At 37.3% G+C, this 24,955-nt stretch overlaps 1 protein-coding gene across 17 annotated transcripts in view; it reads right to left on the reverse strand.

The window, feature by feature from the left end:
• ROBO2 (roundabout guidance receptor 2) overlaps positions 1–24,955 on the reverse strand; it is a 485,452-nt gene that overhangs the window by 74,451 nt on the left and 386,046 nt on the right. For all 17 annotated transcript variants that reach the window (XM_054847356.1, XM_054847298.1, XM_054847318.1 and 14 more), the window contains 6 exons: positions 24,298–24,503; positions 20,148–20,229; positions 19,277–19,442; positions 17,418–17,584; positions 13,074–13,195; positions 5,466–5,697 (listed from right to left, as the gene is read on the reverse strand). In XM_054847356.1, the coding sequence (XP_054703331.1) occupies positions 5,466–5,697; positions 13,074–13,195; positions 17,418–17,584; positions 19,277–19,442; positions 20,148–20,229; positions 24,298–24,503 (975 nt within the window). The remainder of the gene's footprint in view (positions 1–5,465; positions 5,698–13,073; positions 13,196–17,417; positions 17,585–19,276; positions 19,443–20,147; positions 20,230–24,297; positions 24,504–24,955) is intronic.

The raw sequence follows: 24,955 nt of genomic DNA on the forward strand, positions 1-24,955 counted from the left end.
ATGGAGAATCAATACAAATCACTCCTCATTTATTTATATTTAGCACTTCTTAAGTTTGAATTGGAATTCTTTCCACACTTGCGTTTCTTTTCCATAATATGCATGGGTAGCTGTGAATATATCAACTAAGTCATAATGTAAGGGTGCTTCACCTGGCCTGAAGAGTGTTTTGATTCTTCTTTCCCCACATGGTCTAGACGTTTAAGGATCTTTTTTTGTTTCCTATTTGTTCTCCAGGAAGACATTAACTTAACAGGTTTGAACATAAAGCCTTGCAACTCCTAGGTAGAAAAGGGTAAAAGTGCTCAGGGCTTTACGTCAAATGCCAGTGAACGGGGGGGTGCTAAGTTAGGTCAGATATATACTTGTGTCCTCTTTTCCCTAGGCAAATTGTTTTCTCTTCAGAGTCCTGTTCAGTTCAACCATTCACAGCTGTTTGGCTGGTCACTGCGTACCAAGGCCATATCTACAAGACAATTGCTCGCCAGCCCTGCCACGTTGGCTAGAAGCGTGGAAAAAAAAATCATAGCTGTTAGTGATCAGAGCTGTGCTGGCAAAGCCCCTCTTGCAGCTACATCAGCAGCAGGGTGCTTTTGTTGGCTCAGGACATGTTGTTTGGGAAGTGGCACAGCAGCTCCGCTGCGGTCAAGTCCCCTCTGTGAGCATCTGCTGCATCTCCACGCGGGGGCTCTCCCATCATAGCTATAGCTGCCACGGCAGAGGGCTGTGGCATATGTCCCTTCCTCAGCCACTTGCAGCCCCCCTCTCCCCTCCCTTACTTCTAGGCAAGCGTTGAAACTCCACTGCAGTGGCAAGCTAAGTCACCAAAGCCGAGTGTATTATGCTAAGGTCTAGTCCCTGGGGGAAAAAAGGTATTGATAACAGCTGCACTGAACTGGTCCTAGGATCCATGGTAGTCCATCTATCCCAGTCTATCTATCCAGTCTGCCACAAAACTAATAGAAAGAGACTAGGAAAGTGTGGACTAATAAAGTGAGCATGTAGCGATACCTCTCCAGGACAATTTTCGACTTCACAAAAGCCTGTTGCTCAGAGACTTTCTGTTCCAGGGTGATGTCTTTGTGTTTAATAACTCCTTAAGGAATTTTTCTTCCACATATTTGTCATTGCCTTTAATATGATCTTAAAACATTTAATATGAAATTTGGAGGCTTATTTTGAAGAATGATAGTACACTTTGTACCAGAACCTAAAATATTTATCACTCCTCCCTGCACCGATTTCAAATCTAGATAGTCCTCTGGTTTTAGGCATCCTACATCATGTGTCATGGCTCCCTGACTCCAGTCCCCTGCTCTAGAATATTCCTATCCAGAGACTACTCCTTCACTGCTAAGCTCTATGGCAAGAGGACTCTAGTCTTACCTTTAACAGTTATTCCTGACTACGTGAACATACCTGGACCACGCTTCTTGGAAAAGCAAAGAGCCACTGTCATCTTTGTATTAAAGTCTGGCAGGTTTAACACAACTAAAACCAGCCACAGATATCAGGAGTATTCGAGTTTCCTGAGCCAATCCAAATTTCCTTATTTTTCCCTGTGGCCTCTTTGAGACTGGCTATGTTCCCACTTCAGATGCTCCTCAGTGCTTGACTTGGCACAGGCTCAAGGAACTGAGCTCAAATCCTTACCCTGATAACCCTGAAGAGTGGGAGTAGGCTGTCGCAGGAATCATACAACTTCAAACTAGGGTATCAGAGCTGGGGAAAAGGGGCCATGCAAGGTTACATCAGAAAAAAATATTCAGAGGAAAAATGACACATATAGGACTGTCCTGTGAGGCTGCACATTTTGACAACTACATTTTCAGATCCTGGTCCAGCTGCAAAGCGAATGGTGCTAGGTAGAGTCCTTGTGACCTTGAATGACGTAGAGAAACAGCGTAGTAGAGGGGAGGAACGGAGCTGTATTGTAGACAATTTGACTCTTAGACTGCTCAAGTGAAGCACGGAAAGGTAGCCTTGGGCTACTTGCAATCGTGCAAAGCATAAAACTGGTGAAGTTAATAGTTGCATTGTGTATTTTATGGCAAGTGAAATAATTTGCCACACAGTAAAAAAAATTAGCATTTTAAAAGTCTTCAAGTTATTCAATAACAACAAAACCATGAATAAATGTATGTGTGCAATATTAATTAAAACAACATTTTATATGGAAATAATAATCATAAAAATGGCAAAGCTTAACACTGTATAACACATTTTTGTTTTTAAGTACAGTGGAACAACTTGCTGAGATGCATTTACTTTCATCCTCAAACACAACGGGCATTCAGAAATATAATTTCTTATATACACATACCTGGGAACACAGAGAGAGAGGAGAGTAAATGCTAAAGAAATGTAAAATGAACACTGTACTCTAACTCTAAGGAAAACTTACGTATTCATTTATCTTTGCATGTAAACTGCATGAATATTCTAGTTAATATTCTACCAGTGTCTGTCTATTTTTTTTAGAGGATATATGGTAAGTTTGAAGTAAAATTAAAATTGCAGCTGATGAATGCAGCTAAAAGTATCATTTTAAGAGCTGTACTAAAGTAGGAAGGAATTGACAGGCAGCAGCTGATAAAAACTAAGGAGACTTCCATTACTGATGGTCATATTTTTGTGGTGACAAACAATATGCAGAACAAATACTACTCCACAAAGTTATTCCAAAAAAAGACTTAAAGCAGTGGATGTAATTGAAAAAGAAATCATCTATCTTCAGAGCAAGTGTGAAAGAAATAGTGAAAATTATATTAAAAAATACTTTATTTAGCTCCTTTTCATATATGTATACACATACATGTATATAACAGTTCTGCTTCCTCTGTCTGATAATATCACTCTGTAAGCTGGCACCATGATATAAATTAAGCCACTTGTCTGACACTGCTGCAGTTATTAAATAGACCACATTGAAAAATAACATTTTTAAAACCATTTTCTCATTTCCCTTGCTGCTGGCTTGTGGAGAACACCTTGCCTGCTTCTTGACAGGTCAATTATTCCAGTGCTCAGCTTCTTCTTACAGATATGAAAGAACCCAAATCGCTGCTCATCTTTTCCAGATGCAGCCAAACAGAATTCCATTTGTTACCTTCACAAGGCCAAAGAGGCAGGAGATGGATGGATACTGAACTGTGACAAATGTCTGATCTAGAGGAAAAGTCTAACTGCAGCAAAATTGATTTTTGGAGGTAGGCCTCAGAAGTAACATTGCATGTAAAATTCAATCCAGCAGAAAGCTGCCACTACCTCTTGGTCGTACTTTGCCTTTACCAGGACTATTAGTTTTGATGTCACAAAAAACTTCCAACACGCGTATCACTCTTTCAAATTATTTTCTAAAAATAGTATACCTGACATTTTTTAAAAGTCAAGTCTAAAAAAGCTCATTTTCGAAATGGAATCACAGGCGACACAGCAAGTGGGATACCTTTAAATAGACTGCCATCTTTCTTCATCGGATGAGAAGCAAACCACTGTCATTAAACATTTAGTTGATGTTATTTTTTAAATATATGAACACCAATATAATTACAAAGATAAGGTGAGGAATTAAAGGAAATATCTGAGAACACTCTCTACTGAATGTCTTAATTTTCTCATGGAAGTGCTTAACTTTATCACCCAAGCAAGAGGAAGAATTATTTACAGGGGCTGACATTTGTCTGGTGATAATACTATGTGTTATAGGCTGATGTTTTTTTGAGAGAGACACTTGTAAACAGACTCCTTGAAGGTTATATTAATCTACAAAGCAGATCTTAGGCTGTGAATTATACATATCTGTAGGCAAGAAAAGTTTTTTAAATCTTCACTACGTGGAAAGTTATTTCACATGAACAAAGTGGCCTTTAAAGTAGGAAATTACCTGACAGGCTCTGCTGGGAGATGAGGTTTATAAAAGAAAATGTCATTCCTCAAGTATTTTATAGAAATAGACAGGAGGTACAAAATCTTCTCTCTTTCAGTAGTTCTTAATTTACCTTTAGCAGGAGACTGTTAGATGAACTAAATAAACAACAATAATCAATTTAAATTGGACAATAGTGGGGGGGGGGCAAATCGTACATTTTAACTCTAGAAAAGCAAATTCATCTGTATAAAGCTTTTTTCAATTTTCTTTTCCTTTTTTTTTTTTTTTTTTGAAAGCTTTGTTCAGAGTGTCTTTACTGACTGATTTAGGCTTTATAGTCTGAACAAAGAAATGGGAACTATGAAGTTCCAAATTCTAAAACTTGAAAAATGCCTTCCTACACACTCTTCTACATGTTGCAGGACACTGAATTTCCTCATCTATAGAGCAGGGATTACAACCAAGTTATTCTCAGGATTACTTACTTGTTGGGCAATAATCATAACAAATCAAAGAGAAAAGTGAGTAATAAGCGAGTCCGTTCTAGAATTAAAAAGTACTTGGCAATCAGCACTAAATTAAACCTCGGGAGAGTACTGTAAATGATTAAGATGCATCTTCAATAGGAAGCAAAGAGTGCGCTCAAAACCCACCGAAACCGTAAGAGCATTTTGAAACTTCACCAGTATTTCTTTCCCTTGCTTTGAAAAGCATCAATGAAACAGAAACAAAATGAACCATCATTGTTATGATCATCCTTCTACTTTTACAGGAGAGATTCTCTAGGCAAAGGTTGCATTATAGGTAGAAAGGTAGGTTTCTTGTACACTTCTAAGAGAAAAAGATCAAAATTACTTATATTTCACCTCAGTTCCTTTACTTTTCAACAAAAATGCAGTCCTGGAGTAACTATGTCTTAGCAAAACTATATACCACACTACATGCTATAGCTATAAATGCTTCTGCATTTCAGTAAACTGTTTACTATGCATCCTGCATGGTTCACGTAGGCTTGAAAAATACTTAAGGAAACTCTGAAGGACTAACTAGGGCAGTTCCATTAATGTTGTGCTAACAGAAACAATAAAGTGGCATGCCCTTGAGACTGGAGTTCCTTCAGACTAGTTAAATATCTGTCCTTCACTAGTCCCCATTTCCCAAACAAACTGTTCATCTACATTATTACCCATTCAGAAAGATATGCTTACCATCAAAAAAATCATCTGCAAAAGGTTTCATTTATTACTTTCATTTTCAAAGTGCAGGCCAAAGTCTTTTATTGCAGCAAGACTGGTTACAAAAGAATGGCTGCTGTGCACACTTTTTGGAAGACCCAAAGCCATTTGCACATTAGAAGGACGTATCAGCCAGAATATAGGACTGGCCCAGTGCTTTCTCCTGGAATACTTACTTACAGCACAAAACTGAATATTATGTTGAATTCCAATGCCAACCCTGTATCTAACAAACAGAAATCATGTGGAAGAAATAAAGCCAAACATACACATACACACAATAACCAAAATGATCATTCTTGATTTCACCTCCAGTGCTAGGTATGGAAGCTTATTGCTTTTCTGACCATTTTACTAACCTTCCTCTGTGGTACGAGCAGACTTTGATTCACTGTCCATTCCTTGGAATTCATTGAAATAAGGTCGAACTTTAATTTCGTAAGTGACTCCCTTTTTCAAGCTGACGAGGACAGCACTGCGCTCAGTTGGGACTTTGACTTCCAAATTCTGCCACACAGCTGGAGAAGGTAGGCCAGACGTTTGGCGATACATTACTCGGTAGCCCTGAATAAACTGGGATTGGCGGTCGACCTAGAAATGGCATTAAATAATACACCAATAAACATATTAAAGCAACGGAACTGTTACGTTAAAAAGAAAACAAAACATTTGCTTAGAACACTTTTGTCCTCATGAAAAAGAGAACATTAGTAGTCATTTAAGCTGCTGAATTTAAAAATCAAACTGCTTTCTTGTAAGTCACTGTTGATTAATTGTCTATAAAGAACATTTTTCTCACATTACTTGTTACAGAACATTTCTTTCTATTTTACTTTCTTCAGCTCTATATATTATGACAAATACCACCTTAAATGATAAAATAAGGCCCCACCCCTGCAACAAATCATAAAAAGAGAACTTTGGCATAATGCTTACTGCATGTAAACTTATTAAGCCCATCTTGGCTACTGCTGTGCTGAAATATGAGAGGAAAAGAAAAACAAATTCTTTTCAGAAAAGGATAAGTCTTTGAAGATACCCTACATGCTTTCAGTTAGTCCATTACTTGGCTCACAGCTCATCGTTTCATGAGATGCTCAGGAAAGTAAAATAAACATAAGACAGATGCAGAGAAAACAATTTCCAAGGACACGTGCTGTTTCTTGCATTCACAGTCTAAGCAGCCTCTTTGCATCCTGGAGTTGTGATGCTCTCAGGCCACCATATGGAGACAGAATGTTGGTTTTAGCTGATGATGTTTTATATGTTGCTAGGCAAGCACAATTCAAGATTGGACCATACATGGAAGCTTAACAATTCTAACCTATCATAGCTACAAATAGGATTTTTATTTAAAGAAAAAAACATAAAATGTGTTTTATCTTGGAGAGGTTGCATGCATTTTTTCTCTTGGGGGAAAAAAAGGCATGAAACAATGATTCAAGCTATTACGATGTTTGCTAGAATTTTGCCTGAAAAAAACAGTCAAAACAATTTGATGGATAAAATCAAACCAAACCCAGCTGATTCTGTAGCCATCAAATAAAGAGCCAAAGAAAGTGGAGCACAAATAACAAGACTAGCTGTTCAGTAAATTTCTTGGTTATAACTAAGATTCAACAAGTAGGATTCCTCTTCTGCTCTTGACAATTTGCTAGCTCAAAGATATTTCAGAATTAGATACATTTGTTTGACTTGTCTTAAGAATAAATGAATTTAAGGCTGAAAACACAAAACCGGGATCTATTACACTTCTCCTATAATCTTGTTACAGTTTATCGAGGCATTCAGAAGGGACACAGATTCTTAAGACATTAAAAAGCAGGGCAAGCAAGAAGAAAGCTTTATTTATGAGAGCAAAGCAGAAATGTCTTTCATCAAAACTGTCACTGTTAAAAACCTTGCAACATATGTTACAACAACATTAAGCTTGCATTTTATAAACTTCTCTACATTCACTTTAAGTGAATTTATGCACTGAAAGAGGGATATAACTCACAATAATAGCTTGTTAATACCGAAAGAATCAAGCTGTGTTTTTAAGAAGAACATTAAGCAGCTGTTTCCAGATGAAGGGAGTCTGTAAATCAGAGTAAATTGTTTTTACCCATGTTTGACTTTCATTAATTAAATGTTTTACGGACATAAAGACTTTATGAACCTCATGTTTACCACAAAATTCAGCAAGAGTAACGCTTTCATGCACTTTGTAATACAGATTCTCAAACTAAATTACAAAATAAAGCTATGATGTTTAATAATCAAACGCTGAGTTTGATTCCTGCCTAACTTCTGAGTTACAAGCTGCACTGAAAGACAGCATAACTTTGTTAGAACTTTCCATTTTGTCTTTGCTATGCTTTTAAGCTCTACTGACTGCTGCCTAGTGGAGAGTATCTGAAAATTCAGAATTGACTAGGCTGAACTGTCACGGTGTGCTGCTACAAAACACTATGGAAACTGCTTTGTATGGCATGGTACAAACACAAACGCACCCACCAACTGCCTGAGAAGAACTGGACCCGTATAATAGACCTATAGTATACTAATTTTGAGTCTATCACACTTCTGTGTGTCTACTTACATATAGGTAATATACAAATTATTCACACACCTGTTTTCCTCCTAGACTGCTAAGTTCCTAACCTAAAGGACTAAACAATACAAGGAATATGAAAACGGAACGCAGTAGTACAACCAGGTTGTCATGTAAATAGGTGCTATAAGCTGCCGTGATTTGGGGCTCACACAAGTTTCACAGAGCTTTCAATTAGAAGTTTGATTGCAACAGGGCTGATTAATCTGCCTGAATTTCAGGTTACTGACAGTGATTACATTGTTCAGGATCTGGGATGGTACTTAGGAAAGAAAATACTATGCATTTTTAATGTTTTCCATAAACATCCAGTTGCATTCAGTATCAAGGAGAGGACGTGAAACCATTTCTCACACCCACTTAAAGCTAGTCTGAAAGAACAGGGCCTTTCATGTGGTCAGAATGATGGGAAACTATTCAGAGGGCACTTCACTTACTGAGAAAGGTGGATTTTTTGTTTTGAGTTTTCTGATTAGTAAAAAACTACTCTTGGATAATTACACGGATTAACCAGAGATATTTGTGAGGTATAGGACAGCTATATTTCACGTACACTTACACATACATTTATATGTGTACATGCATATGTATGTATACACATATACATACATATGTGTATGTGTCTACATATACATGCACACACAGTCTTATATACAACAAAACCTGTGACTTCATCATTTCTCCATTTGTTATGTGGTAATTATGTGTCACACCACCAGCAGGCCACTAAAAATATGCTTAGCATTAAAGAACTGCATTCAGCTGTGCTAAGCATCATACAGCTCTATAGGTTTGGTACACATTCACACATAGGCAGAGTTGCAGAGACATGCACTGCGGTTTGATGAAAGAATGTAATAATTTCTAGGTATTCTCCCTTCTCTCTCTCTCTCTTTTTTTTTTTTTTTGTAAATGGTTGGCACTTCCTCATACAAAGTACTTAGCATTATTATAGAGATAGCAGGAATTCTCTGCACTGAATACTGGGATCAGAGAAAATTTCTAGTCTTCCTGTGACACTCTTAACTGCTCTTGAATTTATGCAAGCCGCAGTGACATCCACTCAAAAGAGCTGCAATAGTTGCTGGTCTAAAGATACACTTTCTCCCTCAAAAGACAGTTGACAGAAAATGCAGATGCTCCTTTAAAACAGAAGAGAGCAATTATGGGGTAGATTCTGCTCAGCGGTGACCTAATGCTTTAAGGCGACCTACAATCATAAGCGGTCCTGCATGCCCCTTCTCACACTCTGTTACGATGAACACGTAGTGCAGGACGTATCTACATAATTGATGACAACTCTCCATTTCTGCAGAACGGGAAACTCATTTTCCCTGCGTGTTCAAATCTGCCCATATTGCAGCTGAACATGAGAGAGGTTCAATGGCTATTAGATCATTCAGTTAGGCTATTAGGCTGTTAAAAAGATGGCAAGAAACTCGCAATGCAGCTTATGCCGCAAACATACGCTTTCAGGCAAACCTGCTAATCTGCACCCTAAAGACATTTTGCAATATGCTCTTTAGTATGTAAATTTCTACCCTAAAATATCCTAAGCAATACTCTGCTCCCACATCAATACCCACAGCAATTCTCCATCTGGGCAGAATACCTTACACACTGTGCTGAACTCACTGGTAACAGACTCGCAGTAATCTCTGGAAATTCAAACAGCACTAGTATTTATCTATCCTACAGGAACAAGACAAAGGGTGACAATACACTGGAAGACTGTCTAAAAGACTTGACTCTTGAAGCTTCCAGTGAAGTGCATTCATTTAAAATCAATGTCAAATTAAAAGACAGAGGTAAATAAACTATCCTTCTGCCTGGTAGCCTCCTAGAAGGCGGTCAGGATTTCAAAGCAACAATTATTTTGCCATATTGAAGAACTGATTTTTCTTGCTGCTTGTGCCACAGGGCTCCTTTATAATGCTAGGAAACTTTTCACATTTGGCCACTAATGAAACTCTCAGTTTAGTGTCCAGTGACGCTAGAAGTGCTGGACTATAGTTGACGTCAGCTAAAAAAGTGCTTGGAGTACACAATATGTTGTTGCAAGGCAAAATGCTTTGATAAATGTAAAGATAAATCAAGCCCCAGGTTTAAAATTAGCCATTTGATAACAGTGGGCATATCTGATTCTGTAAGTCTCATCAGCAATAAATATCTCCGCACCTCACCTCTCTATGTGTAAAGTTAGGATACAGACACATTTTTTTCCATTGTGATGTTAAATTCAGTATTACTTGTGAAGCACCCAAATGTTACAGTTCAGAGCATGGCAGATAAGGAAGTGTGTGAGACAAACTAATAATTTTTTATTCAATGTAAGGTTTCAATGCTATGAATTTAATAAGACCTGGCACCACACAGTGAATAAAGAAGATAAAAGGAAATGTTGAACACCTCCATGAAGAAGAGAACCTGTATGTGACCAGATAATTGGAGTTATACTTTAATACGTATGCACGAGAGGGGTAAATTTCAGTGGCAGTGAAAGCCTAACTTCTGACATTCCTCTTTTTTTTTAGCACTGACTTTATAAGCCTGACTTTCTTTTAAAACAGGTAAAATATGTGTATATATGTATGTGTATATTTTAAAATTGCAACTGAGTAGCAGAGAACTCTTTCTGAAACTTTAAACTCAAATTTGGGGGGAAAAAAAAAAGAAAACAAACCCAAAACAATCTCAGAAAGCAGGGGAACATGGGTGTTAATTTTCTGGGACTCAGGATACCAGAAACTCAGTAATCGAGGAATCAAGGATGTTCCTTGGCATTCACTCTTTGAATTGCAGAAAGCACAACACAAAGAGTCTTATGACTCTCATGGCACTTCTGTCCTTTTGTATGATAGCTACACTATCTAACCATTTTATATTAATAGTGTGGACTTCATTCTCTGGATAGAGTGGCTTTTTTCCTAGAGACTATGATTAATTAATTGGTTTTGTTCTGGTTGCTGGAAAGTTTCTAATTAGCTGTTCCAAAGATATTTTTTTTGTGTGCCTTCCCTTGGGCACTTCCAAAATGTCTCTACAGGGGCCTGTATGCTTGTCAGGTGGCATAGGGTCACTGCTTTGAGGGATCTTCCCAATAAGGTGATATATCCACACCATCCCTAACAATTTACCTTTATTTTACCATGTTTTCTTCACTCATTACTTGTTCAGTAGGGGCACCAAGAGACTCTTTCATACATAGCATGACCAAGCAGCATGCCTTGTGGCCAAGAAGGCCAATGGTATCGTGGGGTGCGTTAGGAAGAGCGTGACCAGCAGGTCAAGGGAGGTTATCCTCCCCCTCTACTCTGCCCTGGTGAGGCCACACCTGGAGTTCCGGGCTCCCCAGTTCAAGAGACAGGAAACTACTGTAGAGGGTCCAGTGGAGGGCTATGAGCATGATTAGGGGACTGGAGCATCTCTTGTATAAGGAAACACTGAGAGAGCTGGGTCTGTTTAGTCTGGAGAAGACTGAGAGGGGATCTCATCAACGCTTATAAACATCTAAAGGGTGGATGTCAAGAGGATGGGTCCAGACTCTTTTCAGTGGTGCCCAGTGACAGGACAAAGGAAAACAGGCACAAACTGGAACACAGGAAGTTCCATCTCAATATGAGGAAAAACTTCTTCACTGTGAGGGTGACCAAGCACAGGAACAGGCTGCCCAGGGAGTTTGTGGAGTCTCCTTCTCCGGAGATATGCAAAACCCACCTGGGCACCATCCTGTGCAACCTGCTCTGGGTGATCCTGCTTTAGCAAGGAGGTTGGAGTAGAGGATCTTCCAGAGGTCCCTTCCAACCCCTACCATTCTGTGATTCCGCGATACATATATATATACACACACATATATATGTACACACACACACATATACACACACACATATATACATATATTTATTTCATTATAATATAAGGAAATGGGTTAGACTGCATAAAACTGAATTCTGGTTATACTGAGGCTTCCTTTTGTAGTATATGGTAAAGCAAGGGTAAACCTATGAAATTCTGATAGCTGTCACACCCAAGAAAGGACTTGAAGGAGCACCACATGGGTGCGATCCTGGTTTACAATTACTGTCTGTGAACATCCAAAGTTTCTAAACTACTGACACATCTGCTTGGGCAAACATCTGCTTGGGCAAAAGGGTTTGCTGCAAAGGTGCCTAAGCGAGAAAGTCAGCCTGTCCTGGAGTTATGTACCTGAAACAGTATTTTTAGAAAGGCAAGCTGAGTGGTGACATCAATGGCAAAATGCAATGACACATTTTCTAAATAATCTTCTAAGAAAGACAAATTTGAGGGTTTCTCTATTTATGCTAATCTGCCCCCCGACCATTGAAATCTGTCAGAACAAGGATGGTGCATAAGCCCCCATAAATATGGCTGAGTTGTGCGAAAACAACAGTAATCCCTATAACACACGATCTATCACCACACTTCTTATCTCCTATTGTATAATCCCCCGTAGACATTAACTTTTTAGCAATATTACGTGTAGAAGAAAAACCCTGAGTATTGTGAATAACCCTTTAGCAGAATTCATCCTATGTAACACAACTGTTTCAGTGACGTGCGCGGCAGTACTACTTCTCTCACTCTTTCACCCATGGCTCTCCTTCCTCTGGGGCAGATGCCCCAAGAGCAAAGCACTCTTTTCTGGTGCGCAGTGCCCTAGGAACGTGCTCTCTCCTTCTACAGTTACAAATCCTTTCCTTCAAACCTCAGGAATGGAAACATAAGATTTTGAAAGGCAAACACTATATTAGAAATTCTACCCGGCAGTTTGACCTCTCAAATAGAAATGTTGTTAAGTATTGCCAGAAAGATTCTGGTCTTCTATAATGAAAGGATACCCACTGATTGCGGGTAAGGCTTATGTTAGAAAACCAGATGTTACATAGTGGACCAGGCATCAGCACCACGTGCTTCTGACTTCACTACAAGTGCCCTATTGGAAAGTTATTTTTGCATTTTAGGGTCACCAAACAATAAGGTATTGTCACAGGTCCCTATGTCTTGAAGTGGAAAGTGCTTTTTCATACAGCAATTTCATGTTGATATTTAACTTTGATTATTTTTTGACGTGCACAGTAATGAGTCCACAGATCAATTATCCTTTAGATTATGGTGTTAAGCATATTCATTTTTATAACATTTTTCTAGTCAGACAGCTAGCTTGCTTTGAGCTGAAGACTTTGAACCTGCCTGACTTGAAAAAGAAAATAAAAAGACCATTTTATTACCACATATATATGCCTGTAAAATGTTTGAAGTCAAGACTGGAGCTTTTCAGGGTAGTAAAAAGCTGCAGGGATAAATAGGCAAAATTCAAGTACTATTAAGGTAATAATAACAGAAGCCTTACCGTCCAGGTGACTTGAACCGTCGTGGGTGTTAGCACAACAGGATTATGCAGTCGTACAATGACGTCTCCCAGTTCTTTCTGTACCTGCCTGTGATCCACACCTTGTGCTGGTGGGCTGATATCTGCCAGGCCAGGCACACACATGAAAGCATTATTTTAATGAAAAGAGTTGTATAAGGCATCAATAAGAGTTACTGAATAGCTTAATGACCTGACTTATACACCCTTTACAGTACTGTTTTTAAAACAATACGGTACTAAGGTTTAAATATGAACTCCAAAGCATATCAAGTAACGCAAACGAACCATTCACCTTTTCACCTTTAGCTGCTTAGGAAATAATGAAATATAAAGATGTTTAAATGAGCATTTGGACTCGATGGCAAAGTTTTCTCAGATATATTCACTAGTTCCAAAATACTCAGATAATAATAATGTTGCCCAGATGTCTGGAACCAAATTGGTTAGTATAATTGAAGAAAATGAACATGCTTTTTTTTTTTATTTTCTTAGATCATACATGACACTAAGTCATTATATGTTTCCAAACTTTCACTAAGCTTCTTCTCCCCACATACCATGCACACAAGAAACCAAACACTAAAAATAATCATTTTCTTCTGCAAAGCAAATTTTCCCTTTACAACTACAGATAATCTAGGAAATATAGGAAATCTAGTGCAAATATGAAAAAAAGAATTTCTGATCTAATAAAAGGCCAACAAAAACACTCTACCACAAAAATTTTTTCTTCAAGATTATGTCAAAGATTCCTTCAAAGTTTGCGGGGAAATTATTTCTTCTAGTCAAAACCTGAAGGAATTTGATCATTTAGTATACATCTATGGAAAACTGTGACTCCATCTCCAGCACAACATGTCAATATGTGTCAGAAAATGGAGAAGGAGCTGTGCAATGTGTCTTTTTGGTGACAGTTCCTGGAAATCATCATATTCTGTTACATTACACCAAAAGGAGTTTGTTGGAAGGTACTTTCTAGGAGCCAGTGAAGTCTGGATCCCTTCAATGGATCCTTCAAGAATCTTACAACATGATTCTTGGTCAACAGTTACAGATGCCCTCACTATGTCAATTGCCTATGTGGATTGCATAATGCCTGTTAGAAATACATATATTGATTATTTCTGCTGCAATTTGCTTGTAATTTTTCCAGAAGAGAAGAATTGAAACACAAACACAGATTATATTCAAAAAGACCCGATACATTATGGTCATGCCTGTCTAGGCATCCGTGAATTCTGTTTGGTTTTCCCACGGGATTCACTAGCCAAAGATGCTTTCCCTCTTTCTGGGTCAACATCACATGTCCTTGTGAAGAGAATACATACATAAAAGGGTTTTTTCCCCCTCTGGCGGTTTTAGATATGGGAGTATGCAACATGTAATTTCTTTTTATCTTCTAAATATTATTAAGAAGAAATAATAGCGCTCTTAAAAATGAAAAAATTAAATATAACAACTGAGTTTGAATCACCTGCCTCTAGATTTTGAAATAAAGTAGGTTTTGATCATCAATATTTCAGCTTCATAATTCTGGATTGTTATGGGTTCTGAACCACCAATAAACAATATTACCACAGGCTTCTACTGATATTCAAATGAAAATGGCTCCATGGGTCTCCACGGGGAATATAATCCAAAAATGATGTCAGTGAAGGAGTTTATCTAGCAAATTATGCCTATTCAAAGTGATCATGAAACTGAGAAATATAATAAAATAAATCTGTAAGACATCAACTCAGACTGGTTTACAGGACAATAATTTATGCTGCTGTCCACAAAAAGCTATGGTCCTTTGTACAAAATACCTATAGCTACCTATGGATACATTTTAGCTTAAGTTATTCTGTGGTTTACAACCAACAAAGTACCTATATTCCCTCAGGGAAAAAGACATTACTACATAGTGTGTTTGTATGCACTGCATTTCATCATTTTAAAGGGACATATGTCCAGAAGTAAGGGAATAACATGGGCTAATAACAGTAAGAAATTATTATCAAGATATACATGTGGAATTCTGTTTTCTGGTATGTACACTTGGAAAAATATGCATGTGATGCTCATAGTGTAGTGTCTTATAATGTCATTTTCACATTACTAGGAGACTCCTGGTGGAAAAGGATATTGTCAAGTACTGGAATAATAAAATCATGACTCAGGTAAAACTAGCTCAAGACGTTATATTCTGATCACAGTTAAGATGTCTTTAAAATTAAATTGGTTATATTTTTTCTCTAACCTCTCTTTTAACAACTTCCAGTGAACTCACTATTAGTTGCTAGCAATTTAAATTCCAGCCATAGGATTATACAGAGTTTCTTTAAAGTGTTTCTTAATGGTTTGGTCTGTTAATAATCCAAACAAGAAATCAACTCTTTTCTTAGAGTAATTACTGATTTCTCTGTCCTTATTTGATGTAAGTCATCCAAGGTAAACCTTTTGAAAGTGCCTGATTGTCTACTTGTAGTCCACTGGTGAAAATATGCATAAAATCCTTTTACTTGCACTTGCTATACTTAACACCAGGAAATTAAATGCTCAGCTATTAAAGTTACCACAGACACCTGTTGCAAATTAGTATTATATAGCACTGTTATAGCTGCTTTTTTCTTCCTCCATGGCCACTGTGAATAGGCTTTCTACTGTGTGTCAGCTTCTTCTGTGAGCCTGAATTGGATTCAGGCGTAATTAGAAATCACATCAAAACATTATGTTAATTTTCAATTGATTTTATGATTTAATTCTATTAAACTGCAGGCTTGCAAAGAAGCTATAAATCCTGTACATGTCTCAGTGTGCTTGACTGCTAAACAGCTTCTGGAAATGGAAGCTGCAACACATGCTGTAGCTAATTAAAAGACATGTTTTTACTGAAATCAAATTGCTTGTCAGTATGTCAGATAAAAAGTCTATACTTGACACTCAAATGCCAAACAAAGTTGTTTTTTTAACTAGGTGATAAGTTATGCAGACTAAAAGCCTGGTGCAATGAAAAACATGAGTCACCCTGTAATAATGGGAGAGTAAGAAAAAGAAGAAAACTTGTGATACTCTGTGGGTAGTCGAGCTATGAAATCCCTGCCCAACTCCTTCAGCTTTTCAGAAAGCAGCTCTGTTTCTCCTTTTACAGCAATGATTACTATTTTGAGGGGATAATTATTAAGGACAGACTTATTTAGGAATAGACTGGGATGAGAGAGGCTAGATATCACGGTTATATGATAAAGAAATACCACCCTACTCTTGTTTCTCTCTTTCCATCTAGGACCAGCAAAGGACCCAAACCACTTACACGTGCTGGAGGCTGACACAGGATGCACTCTCCATGTACACTTTTATAACTTCCATAAATGGAGGCAATCTCATTCTAAATTAACTGTGAGAGGAGCTATTACTTCGGACTCGAAAAAAATATGATTACAAAAAATTATTAATTCCTATATTCCAACCTGTTTAACACAGAATTACACTCTTTAATGAAGTATTTGAGCAGCATGCTGTCAAAGACAAAAAAATCCATGCTGTGAAGAGGAATTTGTTTGTGATAGTTATACACCATTAGAGCTTGATATAATGTGAACAGAATTCAATAGTCAATTCAATAACAATGGAGGATCACAGCTATCAGTGGTATCACCACCCTATAAATGATGGATTTCACTTCAGCCTTCCCTCTTGGTTTGTGCAGTGGATTAATATAAAGAATTCAGAAATCTAGGTATATAAATAGAAGACCCATACTTTTCTCACAATAACTTCAAAATATTCTTAGCATGCAGACGCCTTAGTTTACATGAATTCTCTGCCTAAATGTTGGACCAGATTAATCAGTATGTTACAGATATTTTCTGTAATTCTTTTGATTAAAACTAATGCTAAACACAGTGTATGCCTGTCATAAGCACTTGTTGTTATAGTATATCTCTATTGAGAGAGATATATAATAACGGAGAAGAAGTAAGGACGTGGAGAGAAAAGATACTGAGGAGATCATGGTATTCAGAGCAATTTTCAGAATAGCGTTGATAACTCCCAGTACTTTCAATACAAATCAGGCATCAAGGGGCACACTAAGCCTAAGTGGACTGCAAACCAAAAGGTCTAAAACGTACCAAGGATTAAAGAGCTAACGTATATCTCCTAAGCTCCAGATTGATACAGCAAACATTGGACTATTTTTTATCTTTATTGGTTAAGCTCAATTCATGATTCCTTCAGTCAGAGTGCTAAAGCCAAATGGCCAGACTGACCTATTGATCAATTCTGAGTTCCTTCTTTCTATTTTAACTCAAGCACATAAGCCTTAATAATTACTGTTACCTTGTGTTCGGACAGGATCTGACATAGGGCTGGGATCACTCAGACCTTGTGAATTGATAGCTCTCACCATAAACAGGTAGATTGTATTGGGGCGCAGTCCTCTCACAGTGTAGAGAGTGGTCTTCACATGGTTAGCCACTGTTTGCCAACTATTGCTTACAGATTGACTGCAATGAGAAGAGGATTGAATATTATAGACTAATGCAAAAGAAAAATAAAGAAGTGAAAGGACCTACTCTTGTAACCCTATATCGAGTCTAAGCACAGGAAAAATTAGTAAAAGCAGGGTAAAAAACCCAAAATTTGTTTCAGTTAACTCATCAAGATGGGATAAAAAATAACACAGCTGTCAAAAGTATTTCTCCTTTCAAGAGAAGCAAAAGCTTTTGCTATCTCTCTAAAATAAATATCTGCAAAAGGAAAGTGTGAAAAGCTGTAAAATAAATTTCAATGATAAATAGGCCACTCTTGAACATAAACCTTAGCGAAGAAAATCCTGTTAAAAGATAATTTTCTATACTGCTAAGTAAATTATGTCAATGAATTGCCATTGGAAGGAAAGTATTCTCCTTGAACTAAAGCCATACTCAAAGTTACAAAAAAAAGGTCTGAAAACATGCTTGTAAATGAAGGAAAGTATATGATTATTTTTTCTGTCACTACATTTTCCACTGGACATTATTATAATTAGATTACAATCCACTGCGTGAAAAGATTTCAAGTGTGATTGTTAAAACAGCTTTTAATGAAAATGCCTGGCTTTTGTTACAGTTCTTGATGGGATGCCATTAAAGCTTATCTAGGGTGAAATATCACAAAAGTTTAAAGAGAAATTTTGATTTTATTGTGCTATGTTGTATAGCATTGATTAAAAAAACCTTTAAATATATTAAAAGGAAAAAGAAAATGGAAAGCTATGTTTCATATTGTTTCAATTGTTTCATTCATGTAGTGCATAAAGGATAGTACAAGTTCCAGGACAAAACCAACAGTTTGTACATACAGTAATGTTCTTTGCATATCAATATAGCAGGTTGAAGCATTATCACTGTAACTTCTTAAATTTGCATGCATATGATTTTGACAAATTCTTTCATGATTTTTAATTAAAAGATGAACTATATTATTTATCATTTGATGCACATCTTGATTAAGGAAAACATTTAAGAATGTGCACATATTTAAGTGGAAGCATATATTGCCGATACACGTGACAGGTATGGCCCATGCTTAAACAAATTTGCTGAACTGGGGCCCAGGAGTTCTTTTCTACCATGTATTAAGTGCTGCTGTGTGGAAGGGAGCAGCTGGATTCTCTTCAACCTCAGGCTGCAGGATGAAATCCTAAATTACCAACACTAGCCTTCTCAGTTAAAAGTTTTAATCTATCTAAAACAGTAAAAAATAGAAATGTGAAGTGCTACCACTCTTTAAGAGGTGCTGCTTTAACAAGAACAGGAAATAAAATATGCAGAGACGCTTCAGGATTATTTTCAGGTTATTTGTACTATGATAGTCATAACACTGGCCCAAATGATTTCACCTGCAACATTTTCACATTGATTGTTAATGCTAAGGAAAAAGTAACAAATAATGACTGCATTGTCCTGTTATATTACTGTTGACCTGAAGAAATAGTTAGATGCTCCTCAATTAAACACTTAGAAAAAAGTGATAAATTGAAAAAAAAATCAATTTAAAAAATAAAAATCAATGCCTGCCATACGAGTTGAGTCTTTTAATGAACTTCTAATGATACGTGTGGAGTCCAAAAGAACACCACAATACCAGGAGAACAGCTGGTACCAGGGTTTAAGCAAAATTAGAAAGGAAGATTAAAAGTGGAATAATTCACATACCTAAAAGCCTCAATGATATATGCACTAGCTGGTAGGCTTCCAGGGGTCCCTGGTTGCCAGGACAGGGTGACACTGTTCTTAGTAACATCAGTGACCTGAGGTTTGGATGGTGGCCCAGGGAGGTCATTTATATCGTAATTTTTACTGACTGTTGCTCCACCGGATTCTGTAAGGGGCAAATACAAACCAATTACTTTTTATCCTTGATTGTGTAAATTTGATCAAAGTAGAAGATTAAAAGCAAAAATGTGCCAAACATCTGCAAAATCAGCATAACTAATGTTCTTGATCTGTAAAGAACTAAGTCAACAAATGCATTACCATGTATATTTTTGGATGAAGAGCTATCATTCTTTAGGTACATACTGAAAGAAAAAACCTACAAGGCTCAAAAGGTTATATATAAATATATAAAAAAGAAAAGAAAGAAAACCAAAAAAGCCCAGCTTTGCTGAAGTTTACATAAAATATCAAAACCTCAGCTACTAAAAGGCTGATAAAGTTCCTATATCCAGATCAACTCCAGTACTCACAGAGAGCACATTGGACTTTGACAGGACTTTGTGTAGGCATAATAGTTTTCTTGTCCAAGCCAATTACTGGATGAATCCACAGTTTATTAATACTCCTGTTTAGAAGAGTTATAGTATACCGCTGTCACCGGAGACAAATACAAATTGTTGCAATGTCAATGGGCATTTAAAGATAATAGCAATGAAATGCACAGTGTATGAAGGAACCCAGCCTTCCCGCCTAAAACTTCTCCATCTCAATCCCAGAACTTCTAGAACTGATTATTTGACTCAGACTGCTCTAATATAGTCTACACTTCCATTTTATGCCAACAGAAAAACAGTTGGACATCGCTTACCTGTCACCTCCAGCACAGCACTCCAGGATGTCTCCCCACTGGAACTTGTAGCAACGCAAGTGTAAGTCCCAGTATCGGACAGCTAGACATAAAAAAACAGTTAAAGGCAGTTTTAACAATGTTTTAGAATCAGCTGACAGAGTTTACTCTAATTTTTTTTTTTTCTAAATGTTTCTTAGTAAGAAGGACTTAGCCTACATTTTACACCAGACTAGAGGGCACTGGACATTTTCAAACAGTCATTTAATGGTGGCTTACTTTTAGAGAACTATAATAAGATTACTTGCTTCTAATACTTTTCTAATTCTAATTTTCATATTGCTAATGGTACCAGTACAGCATGCAAATGCTACAGATTGGATGTTTTAGACAGTGTCAATCTTTACATTGGTTACAACAAATGCAGGTGAAATCAGGTAACAGTGTAAGAGCAATTAACTTTGTAGAGGATAAAATCTCACCAGTCATTATCCCATGACCCAGAGATACAGTTTCCAGTGCCAGGAAGGCTGTGACATCATCTTAGACTCTTATGACTGATGAAGTCATTGCTATACAGGACACCACACGTACAAATACTGTGGCTGAGATTTAATAGTGGTTCTCTCTACACAGACAGTCCTCCAAGCAATTTTCAAATGGCAAAGTTAAATGAGATCCTATACCATGCTTACCTTTCTTCTGTTTCACATGGGATTTTACTTCAGGCTTGCAAGGCACTTTGGCAGCAAAAAAACCCCATTTGTATAAAACTGGTGTGATTCCCTTGTCAGTTCATATATTTCAAATTTATTTGGGGAAACCATTTTGAATTATATTGTCAATATTAATCTCATTGCTGTATAAATTGTCCTACTGGAAAACTTGCCAAGGGTTTTGCTATTCCTTACTTAAATTTAAAGTAAAAATTTCTGACACAGGAACTAGTGAAGACTACAGAGATGGATGGAAAACGTTAACTTTACAAAACACAAAATATGCAGAGAAGCCCTCCTACCACTATGTATAAAGCATGGTAATCTGGAGATGGAAGCAGAAGAAGGAGAGTGCTGACTCTAGTGATAAAGGAGAATTATATTCACCATCAGATGACTTGACGGAAATAGGACAGCATCCAAGAAGCTTTATTGAACTTCAAGGAATTGTAATGGGTCTTCTGCTAAATGCAGATTGGCACTATAGCAAATGTGCTTATACCTCACTCTTCAAGAAGAATGGCAAGGCAAATAAGTGAGATGCTCTTTAAATTACTTGTTGATATATAATTTAATTGATTTTTAACTTTGTCACGTTTGAATTTTGTTGGTATTTTCTTCAGATACACTGGGAGTGCAACATACTCTTCTTAGGGGCAGGTAGCAACTGATTAATGCTGGTTCAATTGTCTGAATGAGCATAACTTGCATTTTAGGAGGCGCTTTTTCCGTGAAATACAAGCAATAATTAAAATCCTCTGACAATGGCTCAGAGACTCAAAATACAGAGGTACTGCTAATGAAATAAGAAAGACTCTTGAAAGGAGACAGATTTTCCAGAGGAGAGCGCCTTATAGTATTCTGAAGTAGTTTTTTTATTTTGCTTCCTCCGAGCTTTTATTAAATATATAATTCTTCATTATGTGATAATGGAGAATATTTCTCAAGGCTATGGTTCTCAACTTCATTTGTGTACTACCGTGACAGATGGCATAGGGCATACTCAATGATGTGGTATACACAACAGTGTAACTTGCAGAAGGCAACCTCAACATGCAAAGCAAGCTGGAGATATGCTGCCTCTTGCAAGTTATGGTGAATTATCTAACTACCAGATTGTAGATGGATTAGATACAGTCATAGTGTATTGATAATTCAATTATTCATAATTTTTTTTTTTGTGCTATGGTAAAAACAACAGGGGAGGTGAATGGAAAATCTTTGCTATCCAGTAAAATAAACAGTTTTCTTCCTCAGTTATTCCGGGTGTCTAAATACAGCATGGTACACTTTTACAGAGCAAGAGGGAGTTTTCCTTCAGTGGTGACCTGTCTGAAAGAGTCCTGAGTGAGTGATGTATGTGAGTTTTTGGTTGTCTTCTTCACAGCAACTGGAAAGATTGGCTCATCAGTACAATCTCTAGGTTCATGTTTATGACTGTGGCCCATGGTTCACTGTGACTGCTGCAGACTCCTGAATAATTTGATTCATACACAGAAAGAGAATTACATAGCAGAAGAGGATGGCCTCAAAGGTTTAAATAGTAGTGGCTCATCTTTACCCATATCTTGAAATATTTTATGATTGCAATAGTGATTATTAATTGTGAGGGGAGTAGAAGACTGAGGACATGTGGGTGATAAATATTAATTTGTTTCAAACTTGGGTATGTAAGTCTGCTTGGACATACTTTGTGGCCATTTTTTGCTTAGGAAGTGTTGCTAGTCCTTGCTCAGGTAGACCTGAGACAAATGTTAAACATTCCAGATTTAAATCTATATTTAATTCTTAAAAATTGAATGGTACAGGAGAAATCTGTTTTTTTATGGTTGTGTGTGGTTTTTGTTCTTAAGTCTGAGTCAAACAGTGCACATTACTGCAATTGAGGGGTTTATAAAAAATGTCTTTCTGAGCCTTTAGGAAAAAATGGTTAGTAGTGAATGAGCCACTTAAGGATCAATAAAAGCTTTGTGTCTTTCAAAACCACACTCACTACTAATACTGTTTTCTTCTCCCCTTGCAAGCAATTTTTTTTTCCTTTTGTTTACAGACCTTGTGCCTCTAACAGCGAGATTAATGCACTGGCACGATTCAGAACCAATTTCATTGTTTGCATAGCTGCATGCAGACAGGTATCCCAGGAGCTTCTGCCTCATGGACACTCCACAGAAGCCCATCACTGATGCCTGAAAGTTTGTTTGAAATCACTAAGCTTCCACCTTTAATTGCTGCTTTCCAACACTACTGGGGAATCTTGACTATTCAAGCGCACTCTTTAATCCAGCTCTACAGGAAAAATGCATTAACCTTCGTGGCCTAAACCTGCCTTCAGCCCAGGGAGGAAGGATAAATTGTTTACTCAAAGAAAGCTAGCATAAATTTTTTAATAAATTCCATTTTGTTCCAAGGAAGTTAACAATTCATCTACGATTACTGATGAGATGGTATCAGAAAATAAAACTGCTCTTTATGTCTTGTCCTCAGTAGCTATGTTTACTGACATTTTTTTGGATGGTAAAGCTAAGTGCAGAAATTACTGCTGATGAAATTAAGTGGTTTCTGAAACTGTCTTTCAGTTCTTGACAAATAATTACATTTCCCTTACTATTTTTTTATACATGCTTGTCCACAAACACACAAACAAATACTCATTTTTATCTTTGAACAGGGAAAAATTGAAAGCTCAAGCAAAGATTAGTGATGCAATGTTTCTCAACAAAATCTGACATTATACTAGTTGGAATATTATAAGATTTCTTTGTACTTTTAAGATATCGTGTTATCTCATGTGTCAAAATGTAAATATTATGATAGGCATTTCATTTTGAATAGAAATCCCTCTGCATATGACTGCATGTATGTTACAGTATTAGTTGTCTTCTCCCATCCGCAGCCTTTTGGAACATCTCCAGCAAGCGTAACATTGGAATAAATCAGCCAGCTCAAGACTGCCAAGACTCATTGATGGAGAAACTGCATGGCCAAACCCTGATGAACTCCAGAATCACTTGCTAGCACAATAGCTCCTTGGAAAATTATGATCAGGTGTTGAAAATGAACTGCTCTAAGTTTTAACAGAGACAACAGACCAATGGTGTCATGGTAATACCAATTGAAAAGATAAGGAAAGCCTGTCCTTTTACATGTCTAACCATCCCCAGCTCATGTGCTTTATTGTAACAAACGTAAGATTTTATGTATCAATTCTGTTTTTAGGGAATTCTAATAGAAATATCTGATGCTGGTTTGGCTCTTCTTTCCCCCGCCCCCCCTTCCCTACACAATGTCTAAGAATGAAATAGGATGTGGACTTGGTGAGAAGTTCATAGTAAAAGAGACAACTAAGTTGATTTTGAAGACAGACAGCAAGACAGCAGAGCTGCTTGAGGCGCACACCAACAGCTCAAGACTAGCCATGTACCACTTACAGCACTTGTTCTGTTATCGCTACTCACCCGCAGAGTTTTAATCTGAAGTGTCCCCTGATCCTGTATGGATGTTCGAGGGTCTCTGCCCAGGAAGGTGAATCCTTCTTTTAACCAGCTGATGACAGGAAGGGGGTCACCGGTTGCCTTGCACTTCAGCAAAGCTGTCCCATCCACCGCCAGTGTCTGATTGACCGGTCCCTGGAGGATGATGGGCGGAGGCCTATCTGTCAAGACTGAACAGTGACAGATGCATTGACATCCACACCTTTAAAGGTCCTCTGCTGCAGTTAGCCCTTTCCTTGACACAGTACCAATTTTAACAGACTGATTTCAGTAGCCTCTAAAAGACTAAAAACATTGTTTTTGGAAGACCCATAGATACATGTTAACTGGTTAACATTAACTGGTATATTTGAAAAACCTTTTTGTAAGAATTTTATTTCATTACTGCGAGATAACTCCTAGATATATAAACTTCTGTTAGCAAAGATCATCAGACTCATTTGATTAAGACAGGATGAAAATAAAGACCTTGATCCAAAAAAGAACTGAGCTACATCTCTTATTTCTTCCAATTTAGGAAAGTACTTAAAGGACATGTCTAATGTCACATCAAAATGTGCTTAATTGCTTACCTGATGTAGTTCAAAGTGAAACACTGTAGCCATTCTAGCATGAGTACCAA

Source organism: Grus americana, chromosome 1 (assembly GCF_028858705.1).
Source record: "Grus americana isolate bGruAme1 chromosome 1, bGruAme1.mat, whole genome shotgun sequence".
Lineage (NCBI taxonomy): Eukaryota > Metazoa > Chordata > Aves > Gruiformes > Gruidae > Grus > Grus americana.